This window comes from Phyllobates terribilis, unplaced genomic scaffold (assembly GCF_046119375.1).
Source record: "Phyllobates terribilis strain yellow unplaced genomic scaffold, ASM4611937v1 Scaffold_47__1_contigs__length_9908305, whole genome shotgun sequence".
NCBI lineage: Eukaryota > Metazoa > Chordata > Amphibia > Anura > Dendrobatidae > Phyllobates > Phyllobates terribilis.
The window spans coordinates 2,581,023-2,598,877 of record NW_027362807.1 but is presented as its reverse complement, the minus strand read 5'-3'; the positions used below and the strand labels follow the sequence as shown (position 1 = coordinate 2,598,877).

Genomic DNA, 17,855 nt, shown 5'->3' with positions numbered 1-17,855 from the left:
CACAAATTGATAACATTAGGTCATCATACTGAATAAGCTGTCATTAGTCTTGAGGGCAAGTGCTCGCTACTTAAGTTTGCATCGGGTACTCGGGTATGCACCATGTATCGCGGGTGCACGAGTGACATGCTCGAGTCCCCGCCCGCATGTTTCACGGTTGTTAGACACCCAAAAAAAAACATGAGGGGATCGCTCGTGCATGGCAGGCAATCCCCACCAGGTTTTTTGGCCGCAAAGCATATGGGGCGGAGACTTGAGCATGTCACTTGAGCACCCAGGATACTTGCATAACCAAGCACCCGATGCAAACCCAATTAGCGAGCACAACCCTAACTCCAACACAACCCTAATCCTAGAGTTTATTTTTTACCCCATTCCTCGTGTGGTATAAGTGATTAGACAACTTTATTTTTCGGGTCAGTGCGATTACAGCGATACCAGATTCATATTGGGTTTTTATGATTGACAGCTGTCACACACTAAAAAACCCTTTTTTTTGGCAAATACTAGCTTTTGCATTGCCATATTTTGAGAGCTATCATTTTTCCATATTTTGGCCGTGATGGCTTGTTTTTTGCGCGACTAGTTGACGTTTTTATTGGTGCCATTTTCAGACACATGACACTTTTTGATCACTTTCTATTCCGATTTTTGGGAGGCAAAATAAACAAAAAACAACAATTCAGGAATTGTTGTTTTTTTTTTGCCGTTCTTCGTGTGGTAAAATTGATAAGGCAGCGTTGTTCTTTGGGTCAGTATGTTTATAGCAATACCCCATTTATATAGTTTTTATGTTTTGGCGCTTTTACACAATTAAAAACTATTTTATAGAAAAAATATTTTTTTTGCATTAATCTATTCTGGGAGCTATAACTTTTTTAGTTTTCAGCTGATGGAGTTGTATGGCGGCTTTTTTTTTGCGGGACAAGATGACGCTTTCAGCTGTACCATTTTTATTTACATTCGTTTTTTGATTGCGTTTTATTCCTTTTTTTGTTTGGCGGTATGATGATAAAGCACCGTTTTTTGTTCCCTTTTTAATTTATTTTTTTTACCGTGTTCACTAAAGGGGTTAAATAGTTGGACAGCTTTATAGGTCAGGTCATTCCAGACGTGGCAATACCAAATATGTGTACTTTTATTTATTTATTTTTTCATAATAATATTTATTGATGGGTATATTTTTATTTTTTGGGGATTACTTTTTTAAAATATTTTTAAAACAATTTTTTTTTTTTTTTTTTGCACTTTCACACATTGTCCCACGATGGGACTTTCACTTTTTACATTCAGATGGCTTGTAGAGCACAGGAATGCAGCAGCATCCCTGTGCTATACAGGCACTCAGAGCTGCACAGGCAGAAGATAATTTGGTTATGCAATGCGCATGACCAAAGTAACTTCCTGCCTCCTGGTGACCCGGATGTTGTTATGACGACATCCGGTCGCCATGATAACATCCGACACCCGGCCACAGACACAACGGGACCCCGGAGAGGAGGTAAGTATCGGCGTTTACCTCCTCTTGCCCCGACAATACTTCGATCACAGCACTGCGGGGGTTAATGTGCTGGGAGCGGTGCGGGACCTCTCCTGGCACATAGCACCCGGTGTCAGCTGTAACTATCAGCTGACACCTAGCGGCGATTGCCCCGCACCGCTTGTGTGTGGGCGCGATCGCATTCTGCATAATAGTACGTCCCTGGTCCAATAGGCCCAAGGCACAGGGACATACTTTTACCACAAATGTCGGAAAGGGGTTAATCCTGTTTATTTTGAGTAACTGTATATTCTGTACTGTAATTGTCCCCTTTTGTAAAATCTTTGTATATTTTTCATAACACTGCCTCCCTTTTGGATTAAATCTAAAATTTAATAGAGCTGTTTCTTTTGCTCTGTAATCTTTCCCTCCTCCAAAGCCATATACGCTAGCAAAACGCAGGCGTCCGACCAAGCCTGTATTATATTTCAAATCTAGCCGGTGGTGGCAGGGAATAATATTAATTGGGCTACTGTGGCAGTAACCATATGGGGGCGTATACACATATTCCATGCGTTGGAATCCGGAGGTGTATACGCCATATGCTTTCTGCTCACTTGCCGATAGCTACATAGTGAGTAATGGGATCGTGCGCACGCGAATCTCTGCTCAATTCTGACAGAGTGACGGCAGCGGTGAGATATTGTGTGATCACCTCGGTGTCGTCACTGTGAATCCCTGACACCCATACATAGAGGAAAACTATTGTTTGGGCGCACGGCAAAGTTCAAAAAGGAAGGAGGGACGTTTTGGAATGCAGACTTTGATGGAATGGTCTGCAAGTGTCATTTCGGGTTTGGAGAGCCCCTGATGTGCCTAAACGATGGAAACGCCCAACAAGTGACCCCATTTTGGAAACTACACCCCTCAAGGATTTTATTCAGGGGTATAGAGGGCATTTTGAACCCACAGGTACGGCACAGAATTTGATAATATTAGGTCGTCATAAGGAAAATGTTTATTTTTTTCACGAAAATATTGTTTTAGCCCCAAATCTGCAATTTTCACGATGGATAATAGGTGAAAATGGATCCCATAATTTGTTACGTAATTTATTCCAAATGCAATGATACTGTATATGTCGTAAAAAACTCTTGTTTGGGTACATGGCAGGGCTAGGAAAGGAAAGAGTGCCAGGAATAAATTGTGAATGCCATGTCGCATTTGGAGAGCCCCTGACATGCGAAAATAGCAGAAATCCCCCGAGGTGACCCCATATTTGAAACTTCACTGCCTAAGGAATTCATCTAGGGGTGTAGTGAGTATCCTGAACTCATAGGTGCCTCACAGAATTTTATAACACTGAAACATGGAAATATGACATTTTAGTGATAAAATGTAATTATTGTATTTGCTGCAAATTTTCAGGTACACAAGGGTTAATAGGTTAAACTGGACACCATAATTTATTGCACAATTTCTTCCGAACACAGTGAGCCACATATGTCATCAGAAATTACTGTTAGGCCACACGTCAGGGCTGAGAACAGATTTTGCTAGAATAGTTTGCGGGCGACATTTGCAAAGCCCCGAAGGTGTCAGAACAGCAGAAAAAAGACAAAAGTAACCCCATTGTAGAAATTGCACCTCTCAATGAATTAATCTACGGCTGCAGTGACTATTTTGTAACATCCACGCCAGGCTTTTTCTGGAGAATTGCAAATCTGCCAGTTTAGTGCCCCCATATATTGTAGCGCCCCCATAAATTGTGCCCAGCTTGTGCTTCTGGCGATTCGTACCCTGTAAACTGTTAAGTGCTTTCCCCCCACTATGACAATGCCAAACATGTGGCCGATTATTGTGGTTTAGGCACAGTGGGGCTCAGAAGGAGGAGGGCATTTGAATTTGGGAGAGCAGAATCCAATGGATTTTTTGAGGGGGAAGAGAGCCATGTTGCTTTTCAGAGTTTGTTCTACCAGTAACGTGGGAACCCCCTATAGTTCCAGTCACAGATGACGGACCTGAGTGGGGTCTGGATTTGTGGGGATAAATTAGGGGTTTTTATTGGTAATATTTTGGGACAAAATTTTTGATCGCTTCCAGAATAAGGCAGGGATCGCATTCTTGTGTTCCACGCTGTGCACTTCCTGCAGGGTTTCTGTGTAAATTCAACAAAAATGTGATTCAGACGAAAAATCCAATAGAACCACCCACCATAAAGAGGCAGATGGAGACACTTTGCGCTCCGTTTGGCATCTGCTCCGGTGGTATCCATCTTTTTAGGCATCCACAGATCTGTGGTCGCCCACACTTGTGTGCTAAAGATGCCTAAAATAATGGGAGACCGCTGGTACAGAAACCAGTCCAAAGTGACTCCATCAGCCTCATAAGTGAGTGGTTCCGTCCGGAGTTTTGTCTGACTCTCGGTTTTGTGGAATTTACATGGAAATCCCGACGTAAGGTCTCAGTGAAGATCGCAGGATAAATGTGAGTTGAGCCTTATTCCGATTTTTGTAAGGTAGAATGAACAAAGACAGCAGTACAAGAATAGTTCTTATTTTTATTTTTGTGCGTGGTATAAGTGATAAGGCGGATTTATTGTTCTGGTTGGTGCAATTAGAGCGACACCAGATGTATATTGCTTTTCTTTTAAGGTTTTGCTGCTATCACACAGTAAAAATGCTTTTTTATAAAAATTAGGGTTTTTTTGTCGCCATATTCTGAGAGCTGTAGCTTTTTTATTTTTTTGCAAACAGAACTGTATGACGGATATTGTTTGCGGGACAAGTTGCAGATTTTTTTTGGTACCATTTTGCACATATTTTTTGATCGCTTCTTATGCAGATTTTTCAGACTTAAAATAAACAAAAACCAGCAATACAGTATTTTTTTCTTTATTTTTTGCACCATTCGCCGCTCAGTAAAAGTGATCAGACCGATTGGTTTGTCGGGTCGGTACAATTACAGCAATACCAGATTTATATTTTTTGTTCTTTGCTATTTTTACAGACTAAAAATAATATTTTACAAAAATTTATTTGCTTTTGCATTGCCATATTTTAAGAGTTAAAACTTTTTTTTATTTTTTTTGTTGCCGAATGAGCTATATTAGAGCTTGTCTTTTGTGGTTTGGCGGGTTCATTTTTACCATTTTTTTTTTTGCATAGCTTTTTGATCTCTTTTTATTCACTTTTTTTGTGAGTCAGTATGATGAAAAAGTGATGTTATTGGCGTGTTCATTATTTATTTATTTTTACGGTGTCCGCCAAATGGAATAAATAATGTGCCAGTTTTATAGAGCCGGACATTCCGGACGCGGCGATACCAATTATGTGTACTTTTTTTTTGTTTATTTTTGTTGTATCACAATCGCTGCGTTTTGAATGGCGAAAAGGAATTTTGGGATTTGTGTGCATTTGTTTCCTGTTTTTTACATATTTAATTTCACTTTTTTCACTGTGGGACATGTATAATTTTTATTTTTATCACTGATCTCATACACTGCAGTACTCGTGTAGTACTACAGTACTTTATGAATGCTTCTTCTGCATTACGCAGAGTCAGGAACTTTCCGGTTACAAGTGACGGAACATAACTTTTGTTACAAGCTACAACAGTCCAGTAAACTATTATGAGTAGGGCCATCATCACCTGTGGGGATCATACGGGTTGAGATGTGTCGCTATGGGCCCTCAGACCTACTCTCAGCTCCCAGTTGATTTGTGAGGACCTCACTGGCTGAGGTGCATCGGTACGACTCCTCACTAGTACTGACTCAAAGTCCATTCGATGAGGGCCACACACTCCTTTCTATGTCACTGCATCTTCAGTTCTCCATAGGAGAACTTGTGTCCCAGTTTGGCAACACTGTGGCTTCCTCTCTAGTATATACAATTGTTTGCTTAAGATAAGGAATTCTTCCTTAACTTAATCTCCTTTAATTAAGCCTACTGTCCACTCAGGGCAAAGTTCAGTACCATCTAAGTAGGCCTCCTGGCCCGAGGTAAGGACCTTATCCTGCTCTTTGTCTCCGCTATGCTCCCTGCCTTGAATCCAGATTCACACTGCCATTATTTCTTTGCTTTCCTTCAGAACATACTATTTGATGTCTCCCTCCTGGCACACAACACCATATCAATTCAAGTCTGCAACCAGATGGACTGAATGTCTGTATTTCTCATTTATTTTTCCCTATCTGACTCATGACCAGGAAATTGTTCTCATGTGTGCCTATCTAGCCCAGAATGAGGGCTCCCAGACAGTATGATTGCCCCCACATACACCACAGAGTATGATTGACCCCACAATTCCTTAATATTAAAACACATACTATTCATCCAACCCTGTTCCTGAGATGCGCTGCTCCGGTCTGTGCAGTGTGAGTACTGAGGCTCCATATTATAGGTGTGATGTAGTGACGCCATTGTGCCTACAGTGCACAGAGTCTTAGACAGGCAAAGGGTGAATGGTGGATCAGTGGGCTTTCCACTCCCTGATTCACTATTTATGCAATGGTATCACCGTCATGGAAATGTGGATATCACTGAAATTGTGATGATGGGGAAGGAAAGTGTGCTCGGTGCCGCATGGGCTGCCGCTATTGATCAAATGGCCCTGCTAACTATTGTGTGGTAAATATCTCATAGGTCCTGGGTTTATTAGTATCTTCACCAAGAATGGGGCTAAGCCCACGGACCCACTATCAGTATTTGATCAGTATTTGGTTAGTATTTTTCTCAGGAGTGGGAGCCAAACCCAGGAGTGGGTGATAAATGCAGAATTGGTGACTTGTTTCTATTAGACCTTTTCTCTGATTGTTTCTCACCTTGTTTTGGCTCCCACTCCTGAGAAAAAGTACTGACTAAATACTGATAGTGGGTCCGTGGCCTAAGTGAGTATTTATTCATTAGCCGTGGGGTGGAATGGCTTGTTGTGGATGTATATAAACAGATCTAAACAATGATGCTGCTAAATAATTGATACAGTCACTACTGTACCCTATCCTGTACCTAAACAAAGCTGATACTGCCTAGTCACGGATGTTGGCGCCCTAAGGAACGACAATGGTGCCCCCACTCACCGGTGGCTGTCCCTAAAAACCCTAGTTAATTCTGATATACATCAAAAAAGAGGGTTTGTGTTTGTTGGTGTGTTGTGTCCGGTCACTTCATTACAGGGGCATAATGGGGGCATTACATTGTGTGGGGGGCATCATACATACTGCATAAGAGGCATAATGGGGGCATTACACTGTGGGGGCATCATACATACTGTATAAGGGGCATAATGGGGGCATTACACTGAGTGGGGGCATCATACATTCTGCATAAGGGGCATAATAGGGGCATTACACTGTGTGAAGCATCATACATACTGCATAAGGGGCATAATGGGGGCATTACACTGTGGGGGCATCATACATACTGCATAAGGGGCATAATGGGGGCATTACACTGAGTGGGGGCATCATACATACTGCATAAGGGGCATAATGGGGGCATTACACTGTGTGGGGCATCATACATCCTGCATAAGGGGCATAATGGGGCATTACACTGTGTGGGGGTACATACATACTGCATAAGGGGCATAATGGAGGCATTACACTGTGGGGGGCATCATACATACTGCATAAGGGGATAATGGGGGCATTACACTGTGGGGGCATCATACATCCTGCATAAGGGGCATAATGGGGGCATTACACTGTGGGGGCATCATACATACTGCATAAGAGGCATAATGGGGGCATTACACTGCGTGGGGGGCATCATACATCCTGCATAAGGGGCATAATGGGGGCATTACACTGTGGGGTCAGTAAAGGGGCCCTGTACTATGAGAACAATACATTTCCTCCCTTCCTGTCTCCATAGTTGGGTCGTATGTATCTATTACAGTAAACTGAACAAAAACCTTATGATTCTTATAAAGGGGCAACACAAGACCCCAAAAGAGTCTCCGTGCTGAAGGGGTTCATGCCCCATGTGCCCAGTAATGGGGTCTCCACATACCTCCACCTGCAGAGCCGCCACCACATATATGGCTGCTCTGTGCGCACAGGACCTGTGATGAGGTCACAGGAGGGGAGGAGTCAGGGGTCACATGATCAGGGGCCTCAGTGGATGCAGGACTCTGCTGTGCTGGTTGTCATGCTGCTGGATGAAGTTGTCTCCTGGCGATAGATAGATAATGTGTCTCTCCATAACCAGGATTACACAGTAGTGAAGAAGACCTCTAGTGAGCCCTGTCAGGACCCTGTGTCTGAGGGATGGGGAAGACCCCTGAGCCCAATCACAGGACCTCCACCTCACCCCCTGATACATGAGGTCATCAATGACCAGAAGATCCTAGAACTCACCTACAAGATGATTGAGCTGCTGACTGGAGAGGTGACTCTGCTGGGAATGCTGGGACATTATACAGTAACGCTATGGAGGGATCGGGGGGATGACGGTATCATTGTATGTGTCAGGTTCCTATAAGGTGTCAGGATGTCGCCGTCTATTTCTCCATGGAGGAGTGGGAGTATTTAGAAGGACACAAAGATCTGTACAAGGACGTCATGATGGAGGTTCCCCAGCCCCTCACATCACCAGGTAATAGACAGGACTAAATACACACGGCCTATAATTATCTGTATGTAAAGAATGAATTCAGTCCCTGTATGTGTTTCCTCCAGATCTATACAGTAAGAGGAAAACACCGGAGAGATGTCCCCATCCTCTTCTTCAACTGGACTGTAAACAAGAAGACCCCAATGTTCCTCAGGATCATCTGGTAGATGGAGAGAAGGTGTCATGAGTAGAGATGAGCGGTGTTCGAATCGAACTGTTTGCCAATCTCAAATTCAAGCTGTTTTGGGCGGTGTTCGAGCCGTTCAGAGAACACGAACGATTTGAAAAAAATTCGGCTGTTCGAGGTTATGTTCGATAACTGTTCGTGCACCAAAATCATAACTTGATTTTTTCTCAGTAATGCTGAAAATTAATGTTGATACGCAGTTTGAGTGTACAGCGGGGTGGAGGGGGGGGCAGGGGATGGATCTCTGCAGAAGTAATGAAGATCTCCATTTTTTTTTCTCTTTCCCGCATTTACAGTGGGGAGGTGCAATCTGTCAGCCTATCAGCAGCGCACACACGGAGCGAAGTGCTTTTTTTCACACAAGCAAGGGCATGTGTCATTGGCAGTGTATGTCACATGTCCTTGCCCTATAAGACCAAGCCATTTTCCCCGTCGCCACCATTTTCTCACTGCTGCAGCTGCGTGTTAGACCGCACCGCTGTTGCTGTGTGCGCTATACTTTGTTAATTTCAAGCCAATTTTCGCACAAATCTACAGATAGCTTGGGAGTAGGGAATAGTTGTGATTGCAGTCCTTTTAAGGACTAGGTTACATCATTTCCTACGACTTTTATCAGGCAGGTCTGTGCTCTTAAATAGGTAGGTTGGGAGTAAAGACTAATTGTAATTGCAGTCCTTTTGCGGGCTAGGTTACATCAGTTCCTATCACTTTTTGCCAGCCTGGTCTGTGCCAGTGCTGTGCAAGTTTTTTTCACAGCATTTGGCTAAATCTAGCAAAGCAAATCCTTTTTGGCCTCTTGCAGTGTGTGTTAGTCAGTGGAGTAGCCTATCTGTGTTGCAAGCTACACCACCTGTGTATAGAATACCACTTTTTTACTGCACCTAGTGAAGTAAAACCTTTTGGGCATAGCATCATTCTATTAGTCCATCTATACTAACCTCCACCAGGTTGCAAATTCAATATAATCTTTATCTGCATCTAGCTCTGAAAAAATATTTCGACCTGTAGCAGTGTGTGGGACTTGTTCTATTAGTCCATCTATACTAACCTCCACCAGGTTGCAAATTCAATATAAGTTTTTTTCTGCATCTACCTCTGAAAAAATATTTTGGCTTGTAGCAGTGTGTGGGACTTATTCTATTAGTCCATCTATACTAACCTCCACCAGGTTGCAAATTCAATATAATTTTTATCTGCATCTAGCTCTGAAAAAATATTTTGGCTTGTAGCAGTGTGTGGGACTTGTTCTATTAGTCCATCTATACTAACCTCCACCAGGTTGCAAATTCAATATAATTTTTTTCTGCATCTAGCTCTGAAAAAATATTTTGGCTTGTAGCAGTGTGTGGGACTTGTTCTATTAGTCCATCTATACTAACCTCCACCAGGTTGCAAATTCAATATAATTTTTTTCTGCATCTAGCTCTGAAAAAATATTTTGGCTTGTAGCAGTGTGTGGGACTTGTTCTATTAGTCCATCTATACTAACCTCCACCAGGTTGCAAATTCAATATAATTTTTATCTGCATCTAGCTCTGAAAAAATATTTTGGCTTGTAGCAGTGTGTGGGACTTGTTCTATTAGTCCATCTATACTAACCTCCACCAGGTTACAAATTCAAAATAATTTTTATCTGCATCTAACCCAGCCAATACTTTTGGGCTAATACCACAGTTTGGCCACTAAGCTCTGCTCAGTTCCCATCCATTGTTTTTTGTGCAAACAACTCCAGAGTTGTGAATTAGTTAACCACCAAAATGAGTGGAAAAAAGCCTGCTGCTGGTGGAAAGGGGAATAGGCGTGTTGGGAATGGAAAAAAAAGTTGTGTCCGTGGGGTAGGTGTTAAAGCAACAGTAACATCTGCAGAAGAAAGACCAACTTCCAGCCAAACTAAGATGTCTACTTCTTTTAGCGGACAATGTGATAAGATCCCTTTCTTACAGCCATGCCAATCGCTACAAATTCCAGATGAGGCACAAAAACAGCAGGTGCTTCAACGGATATCAAGTGCTCCTTTAAGTGGGCTCTCCTCCACCTCAACTTCAACATCACAAATACTCCAGTCCTCAGAGGTGTCACCCCAATCGCACTTGTTTCCTCACAGCTCCCAAGTCTCCAGCTGCCCGTCTGAGTATGGGGTAGAACAGATGGTTGAGTCTGCAGAGCTGTTTACTCATACTATAGCCTGAGAATCAGAGGTCGGATCCAGAGCTTCTGTGAATCCAGACGAGGAAATGACCTGCACTGATGCCCAGAATCTTTATGAGTCGGATCCAGGACCAGATGCAGAAGGTTCTGACCAGAATGTCGACCCAAGTTCCCAAACTGTAACTCCTGTTGGTGGAGACAATGAGGAAGACGATGATGAGACTCAAATACCTGATTGGAGCGACAACTTTAGTTTTTTGTCAGGGCAGGAACAGGTTGGCTCTGAGGACGACGGGTGTGATAACACACAGGGTGATGATGACGAGGTTGGAGATCCCACTTACTGTCAACCCACAGTCAGACAGTCGATGAGGTCAGCAGAGGAGGTGGAGGAGGATGCTAGTGACGACGAGGTCAGGTTGCGCCTTCCTGGACAGAGACGTAGTACTGGAAGCACGTCAACAAGTGCATCCTAAAACAAAACTCTGCCTCTGACCACAAGTCGTGGTGGCTCTTCAGGTGCATGGGTGCTAAGCCTTGCATAGCCTGGGCATTTTTTCAGATCAATAAAGATGACCCAACTCGTGTTATCTGTAACATTTGTCAGCAAAAGCTCAGTAGAGGCCAAAAAATCCAAAGTTTGAGTACTTCATGCATGAACCGGCACATGGATATGAAGCATAAGTTGCAGTGGGAAGCTCACTGTGCTTCAATGCGGCCTAGCCGTCCTTGCCAACCACCATCTGCCACATCTTGTGCATTCGCGGCCTCTTCATCCTCTGTGACTGGGGGGACAGCAGTCACACCTGTTTTGGGACGCAGACCTGCCACCTCTTTACCCGCAACAGCCAGCGTGATTGGCAGGTCATCATTTTCTTTGGAGGTGGAAACACCAGCTGGTGTTCAGCGCTGTCCGACATCGATAGCACCACCTTTGGATCAAGGCAACCTAACATGTCCGCCTGCATCTTCCTCACAGACCGGCAGTTTGCTGGGGACACCCTTCTCAACCTCGTCTAAGCACAACAGCCAGCCCTCGGTCCCTCAGATGTGGACAAGTAAAAGACCATTTCCTCCTAGCCATGAGAAAGCTAAGAGGTTGAATTTCACCATCTGCAAGCTCTTGGCTACAGAAATGCTGCCTTTCCGCCTGGTGGACACAGAGGATTTTCGAGACCTTATGTCCGTCGCAATGCCCCAGTACCAGATGCCCAGTTGGCACTACTTCTCAAAGAAAGGTGTGCCTGCGCTCCACCAGCATGTCGCACACAACATCACCGCTTCTTTGAGAAACTCTGTGTGTGACAGGGTGCATTTCACCACAGACACTTGGACGAGTAGGCATGGACAGGGGCGTTACATGTCGCTGACTGGGCACTGGGTAACTATGGTGACAGCAGGACAAGGGGCTGCTGTCCAAGTCTTGCCGTCCCCACGAGTTGTGCGTCAATCCTCTTTATCTCAAAGTTCCTCCACTGCTTCTGACTCCTCAACCGCCTCTCGGTCCTCCACCTGCACCCAAAGCCTGTCTGGTCATGCCACAAGCTTTCTAACTGTGCAGAAGGGATCCTGCACACCTCCTTACTATGCTGGCAGCAGGGCTCAACGTCATTAGGCGGTTTTTACTTTGAAATGTCTGGGAAATGTGAGTCATACAGCTGAGGAGTTGTGGTCAGCTCTGGAGAACCAGTTTCATGAATGGTTGTCTCCACTAGACCTGAAACCAGAGAAGGCCATGTGCGACAATGCTGCAAACCTGGGTGCGGCCCTTCGCCGGGGCAATGTCACACACGTGCCTTGTATGGCTCACGTGTTGAACCTGGTTGTCCAGCAATTTTTAGCCCACTATCCCGGACTAGATGGCCTTCTGCAGAGGGCACGGTCGCTGTGTGCTCACTTCCGCCGTTCGCATCCCGCAGCTCAGTGACTTACATCTCTACAGAAGTCGTTGGGCCTGCCACTTCACCGGCTAAAATGCGATGTGCCCACCCGGTGGAATTCAACTCTGCACATGTTGCCGCGACTGTGGCAGCAAAGACAAGCCCTGGTGCGATACGTTCTGACGTATAGCCTGGGCCAACGAGATCCAGAGGTGGGGCAAATCACGCTGGAGGAGTGGTCTCAGATCAGGGACCTATGCACCCTTCTGCACAGTTTTGAAATGGCGACGAAGATGTTTAGTGCTGACGATGCCATTATCAGCATGACTATTCCGGTGATTTACATGCTGGAGCACATGTTAAACAGAATTCGGAGTCAGGTGGTGGCACAAGAGGAGGTGGAGGAAGTAGAGGAGGAGGAGTTGTATGGGGAAGGGCTAACATCTGCAAGGTCCAGACGGTCGGCAGCACCAAGGCGGCAGGCATGGGAGGGTGGGGGAGAGGGATTAACGAGGGCGCATGGTAGCAGCCAAACTGTTGAGGAAGGTGCAGGAGCCCAGGAAGAAGTGGAGGACAAACTGATGGAAGACTCATCAGATGAGGGAGACCTTGATCACATTTCTGTTGTGCAAGGTTGGGGGGAGAGAACAGAGGAAGGAAGCATGATTGTTACCTCGCCACCAACACAACAGGGACTTGCTGCTCCTGGATGCGCAAGACACATGAGTACCTTCTTGCTGCACTACCTGCAACATGACCCTCGAATTGTGAGAATTAGAAATAATCCTGACTACTGGGTTGCCACACTGTTAGATCCCCGGTACAAAAGTGAATTTGCAGAAATTATTCCTGCCATAGAAAGGGATGCACGCATGCTGGAGTATCAGCAGAGACTGTTGCAGAATCTTACATGTGCTTTTCCACAAAACACCAGTGGTGCACGTAGTGAATCTCACAGTTCCAACTTGCCAACTGTGGAACCGTCGAGTGTTCAGCACTCAAACCGTAACAGAAACACAGTATCTGCTGGTAACATCAATTTTGCGGAATCAGTTCACCACTTTTTTAGCCCATCCTTTGCAAGGACACAGGAGACAAGAAGTCTGACACATAGTCAACGCCTAGAGACAATGGTACAGGAGTATTTCCAAGTAAACATTGAAGCCATGACTGTGTCACTAGACCCGTGCTCTTTTGGGCTTCCAATCTGGATAAATGGCTGGAGCTCGCCACTTACGCCTTGGAGATCTTGTCATGCCCCGCAGCCAGCGTTCTGTCTGAACGTGTGTTCAGCGCTGCTGGTGGTGTGCTGACAGATAAGCGCACGTGGCTCTCCACTGATAATGTAGACAGACTCACGTTCATAAAGATGAACAAATCATGGATCCGAAACGACTTTTCTACCCCTGTGTCATCCTGGGGAGAGTAAAAGCTTGATCATTTGTTAAAATCACCTCACCAACCGTTTTAAGCTTTCAAATTACTAATCATGTTTATCTGTATCTTGGCTGGAAAATAGTTTGGGCCTTGTAGCAGTGTGCAGTACTGATTCTATTAGGCCATCTATAATAAACTCCACCAGATTAAAAATTAATAATAATTTTTAGCTGCATCTAGCCCGGAAAATAATTTTGGGGCTCCTAGATGCGCAAAACACATGAGTGCCTTCTTGCTGCACTACCTGCAACATGACCCTCAGATTGTCAGAATTCGAAATAATCCTGACTACTGGGTTGCTACACTCTTAGATCCCCCACACTCTTCGATCAACCTTTTCATTTTAATAAAGAACCAAAAAATATCATTTTTGAAATTATAAGCATTAGCAGGTTATTAGAAACTGAAATTAAACAGTTTTCAACTCAAAACTTTATTCTAGGTGATGTTACATTTGCACATAGGACCCCTTGTTCGAAAGGAGCTTCTGAACTGTCTCGTCCATTGAATTTGTCAGGTTTTGGATGGTTTCTGCTTCAATTGTTTTGCATGAGGACAGAATACCCTCCCAGAGCTGTTGCTTAGATGTGAACTGCCTCCCGCCATCATAGACACTCCTTTTGATGATGCTCCAGAGGTTCTCAATGGGGTTGAGGTCAGGGGAGCATGGGGGTCACACCATAAGTTTGCCCACTTTTATGCCCATATCAGCCAGAGATGCAGATGTGTTATGTGCAGCATGAGACGGTGCATTATCATGCATGAAAATGATCTTGCTGCGGAATACACGGTTATTCTTCTTGAACCATGCCAGGAAGTGCTGTTTGAGAAACTCCACATACATTATGGAGTTCATCTTTACCCCTTCAGGGATCCTAAAGGGGCCGACAATCTCTCTCCCCATGATTCCAGCCCAAAACATTACTCCACCTCCTCCTTGTTGGCGCCGTAGCCATGTTTGCATGGAGTGTCCATCAACCAGCCATCCTCCACTCCATCCATCTGGACCATCGAGCGTTGCACGGCACTCATCGGTGAACAAAACAGTTTTGAAGTCAGTCTTCATGTATTGTTTGGCCCACTGGAGCAGTTTCTGCTTGTGTGCAGTGGATAGAGGAGGTCGACAGGATGGCGTATGCACAGCTGCAAACCTCTGAAGGACCCTGCATCTTGTTGTTCGGGGGATGTTGGAGGCACCAGCAGCTTCAAAAACTTGTCTGCTGCTATGACAAGGCTTTTTTGCCGCTGCTCTTTTAACCTGACGTAATTGCCTGTAGGAAAGAGTCCTCAATTTTCCCTTATCAGCACGCACACGTGTGTACTGTGAATCAGCTACATTCTTCTTGATTGTGCGATGATCAGGATGAAGTGTCCTGGCAATGTTGATTGTAGTCATGCCTTGACCTAAACACTCTACAATTTGTTGCTTCTCAGCAGCCGACACATCCTTTTTCTTTCCCATTTTGGCAGAAAATGTAGGCTACTTAATAATGTGGGACAGCCTTCTTAAGAAGTCTTGCCTTTCATTGGACACACCTGCCAAACTAATTAGCACAGGTGTCTGCAATTGCTTACAGTGATATAAAGAGCCCTGACACACATCACCATCAATGAGTTTAACTGACAAACAAAAAAATTCTTACCTTATCACTCCTAAACACTTTTTGCATAATAATTTGGAACACAGTGTACATGTGCTTTTCCACAAAACACCAGTGGTTCGCGTAGTGAATCTTACAGTTCTAACTTGCCAACCGTGGTCTGTATGGAGTTGTTCAATAAAGGGCCCAAAATTAAGATAACATAGACGGGAGAGGTCTCTATGAATACGAATTCCTAAGTATTTGATTCCCTGTGAGGGCCAGGCAAAAGGAAAGTTGGACTGGATGGAATCCTGTATGGATTTGGGAAGGGAGACATCGAGGGCCTCAGACTTCGCTGCATTGATTTTAAAATTTGACCATGTAACAAAGTGATCTATTTCAGCCTTAACAGCAGGGATGGATATATGTGATTGAGTGATATATACTAGGACATCATCAGCAAATGCAGAGCACTTGTACTCGGTGCCTCCCACCTCAATCCACCTAATATTGGGGTTATGGCGAATTGATGAGAGCAGGTGCTCCGTCACTAGGATGTATAAGAGAGGGGACAGAGGACATCCCTGCCTTGTACCATTGGTGATTATGAAATGTGATGAAAATGTTCTATTTATCTTCAGCCTAGGTGACGTATTGCGATACAGGGCCGTGATTTTGGCTATAAAAGGGTCCCCTAGACCCCTACCCCAAGCTTTTTAAGAGAATAATATATGGCGTGTCAGGAGACTCTATGGAATGCTTTCTCAGCATCCAACGAGAGTATCTAATTACAAATTTTTAACTGCATCTAGCCCAGGAAATACTTTGTGCCTAGTAGCAGTGTCTGCTAGTTAGCGGATTATCCCAGCTGTTAAGCAAGCTACACCACTGTAGTTTGGACACTTAATTTTTTCAAAGGAAATGGTTCGGGCCCCCGGGACACTCAGTGAAGAGCATCGGGGAGGTACCCCAAGGCATAGGGGCTGGGACTGGCAGTAGGACGCCTTGCGGTGGACCGCCAAGCTCGATCCTTATAAAAGCTTTTTAACTGCAGCAGCTTTAGTGGACGCTACTGGAGCTGGAACTCTTTTTTATTATAAAAATAGAAAACCTATACACACGCTGTCAACATCCATTAATCCCCACCCCATAACATTACAAAGTTTTTGTCAACAAAAAAAAGAGGCTAAGCTGCCCAAAACAAAAGGAAAGGGTAGACCATACCAAGATGTCTTGATGAATGTCCAAAAACTGAATCCAAGACTTTACCCATATGCTGGTTCAGGGTCCACAAGGGCCATAAGAGTCCATTTCACTGCGCGAGAGTCCACGAGAGTCCATGAGAGTCCATGAGTCCTTTGAGTCCATATTTGGCTCGGCTCCGCTCTCTGCTCTCTTCTCTCCCTCGCTCTCCCTTGCTCTCTTTGTATTTCTCTTTGTCCCTCCTCCTCTCCGCCTCCTTTCAGGCTCCGGTGTTTTTGTGGAAAGGGGAGAGAAAAGAGACAGGGACCGCATTACCATACATTCAATATACCCAGACATACTACAGTCTACTCAAAACACGGTCCATCGCCCTTCAACATAAACATAAAAAAAAAAAGAAAACCAACGGGAACTTACAAAATTCTATATACACTATTACATATATATATATATATATATATATATATATATATATATATATATACACACACACACACATACATGTATATATATATATATATATATATATATATATATATATATATATATATATATATATATACACATACATACACATACACACATTTTTTTTTTTTTTTTTTTTTTTTTTATTGTTATTTTTTTATTTATTTATTTATTTATTTTTATTTTTTTATTTATTTATTTTTTTCCCTGTCCCTACACCACACGTTATTTCTATATATAAAAGAAGCTTTCCGTGGATTCTTGAACACCTGTTTACAAGACATGTGCATTATCCCAATAAGCCACTGGAACATCACTTAGACTATCATTATACCTATCATTACCTTAAGTTACTATTATACCTATCATTACATTACATTACATTGTACAAAACAAACCTTATCAACATTATCAACCTTATACAACATTATCAACTTACACCTTTTAAGCCATGGCTCGGTGCTTGCGAGCCCCATACACCTTAATATTTCTGAAAAACAAAAAGCTATAAGTGAAAAGTAACAGCCCACCACCGGGAGCCGGACAGACAGGCACTCTCCCTACATTTTAAAAGAAAAAAGAGAAACTAACTCTCCCTTCCTATCACTCACATAAAAAAAAAACTATCCCTACATAAAAGAAACCTGTCCCTACCTGTCCCTCTCTGTCCCTAAAGCCCTATCTACCTCACCTCGTGCCTATCTATCTCGCCCTATTCTGGCCCTGACTGTCCCTAAAACACACTGCCCCTATATACCTAACTAACTATCCCTCTCTGAGAACAAAAATTATTAACACAGTTTATCTGTCCCTAGGGCACACTGAAGGAGAAACCCCTCCAAAGGAGAGAAGCCC

The 17,855-nt window shown here is 43.9% G+C and overlaps 2 protein-coding genes across 2 annotated transcripts in view; one reads left to right on the top strand and one right to left on the bottom strand.

Moving 5' to 3' along the window:
• The window catches only part of LOC141191533 (gastrula zinc finger protein XlCGF53.1-like), a 65,506-nt gene extending 57,945 nt beyond the window's left edge, over window positions 1-7,561 (bottom strand). The window contains exon 1 of the mRNA XM_073661425.1: window positions 7,495-7,561. The gene's annotated coding sequence lies outside the window, so the exon portion shown is untranslated. The remainder of the gene's footprint in view (window positions 1-7,494) is intronic.
• Window positions 7,562-7,582: 21 nt separating this feature from the next.
• Window positions 7,583-9,398, top strand: LOC141191526 (oocyte zinc finger protein XlCOF7.2-like). Its single transcript, XM_073661417.1, has 3 exons — window positions 7,583-7,872; window positions 7,956-8,079; window positions 8,163-9,398. Exons 1-3 carry the CDS (start codon window positions 7,849-7,851, stop codon window positions 8,282-8,284), a joined length of 270 nt encoding a protein of 89 aa, XP_073517518.1. The 5' UTR covers window positions 7,583-7,848; the 3' UTR covers window positions 8,285-9,398.
• Window positions 9,399-17,855: the final 8,457 nt, after the last annotated feature.

What these genes read in the sequence shown, in the direction of transcription:
- LOC141191526 (XM_073661417.1), top strand. Translation starts at nt 7,849, where the DNA reads ATGATTGAGCTGCTGACTGGAGAG. An exon ending in TTGAGCTGCTGACTGGAGAG is followed by an intron (nt 7,873 to 7,955) that starts GTGACTCTGCTG and finishes TGTATGTGTCAG; the next exon opens with GTTCCTATAAGGTGTCAGGA. An exon ending in CCAGCCCCTCACATCACCAG is followed by an intron (nt 8,080 to 8,162) that starts GTAATAGACAGG and finishes TGTTTCCTCCAG; the next exon opens with ATCTATACAGTAAGAGGAAA.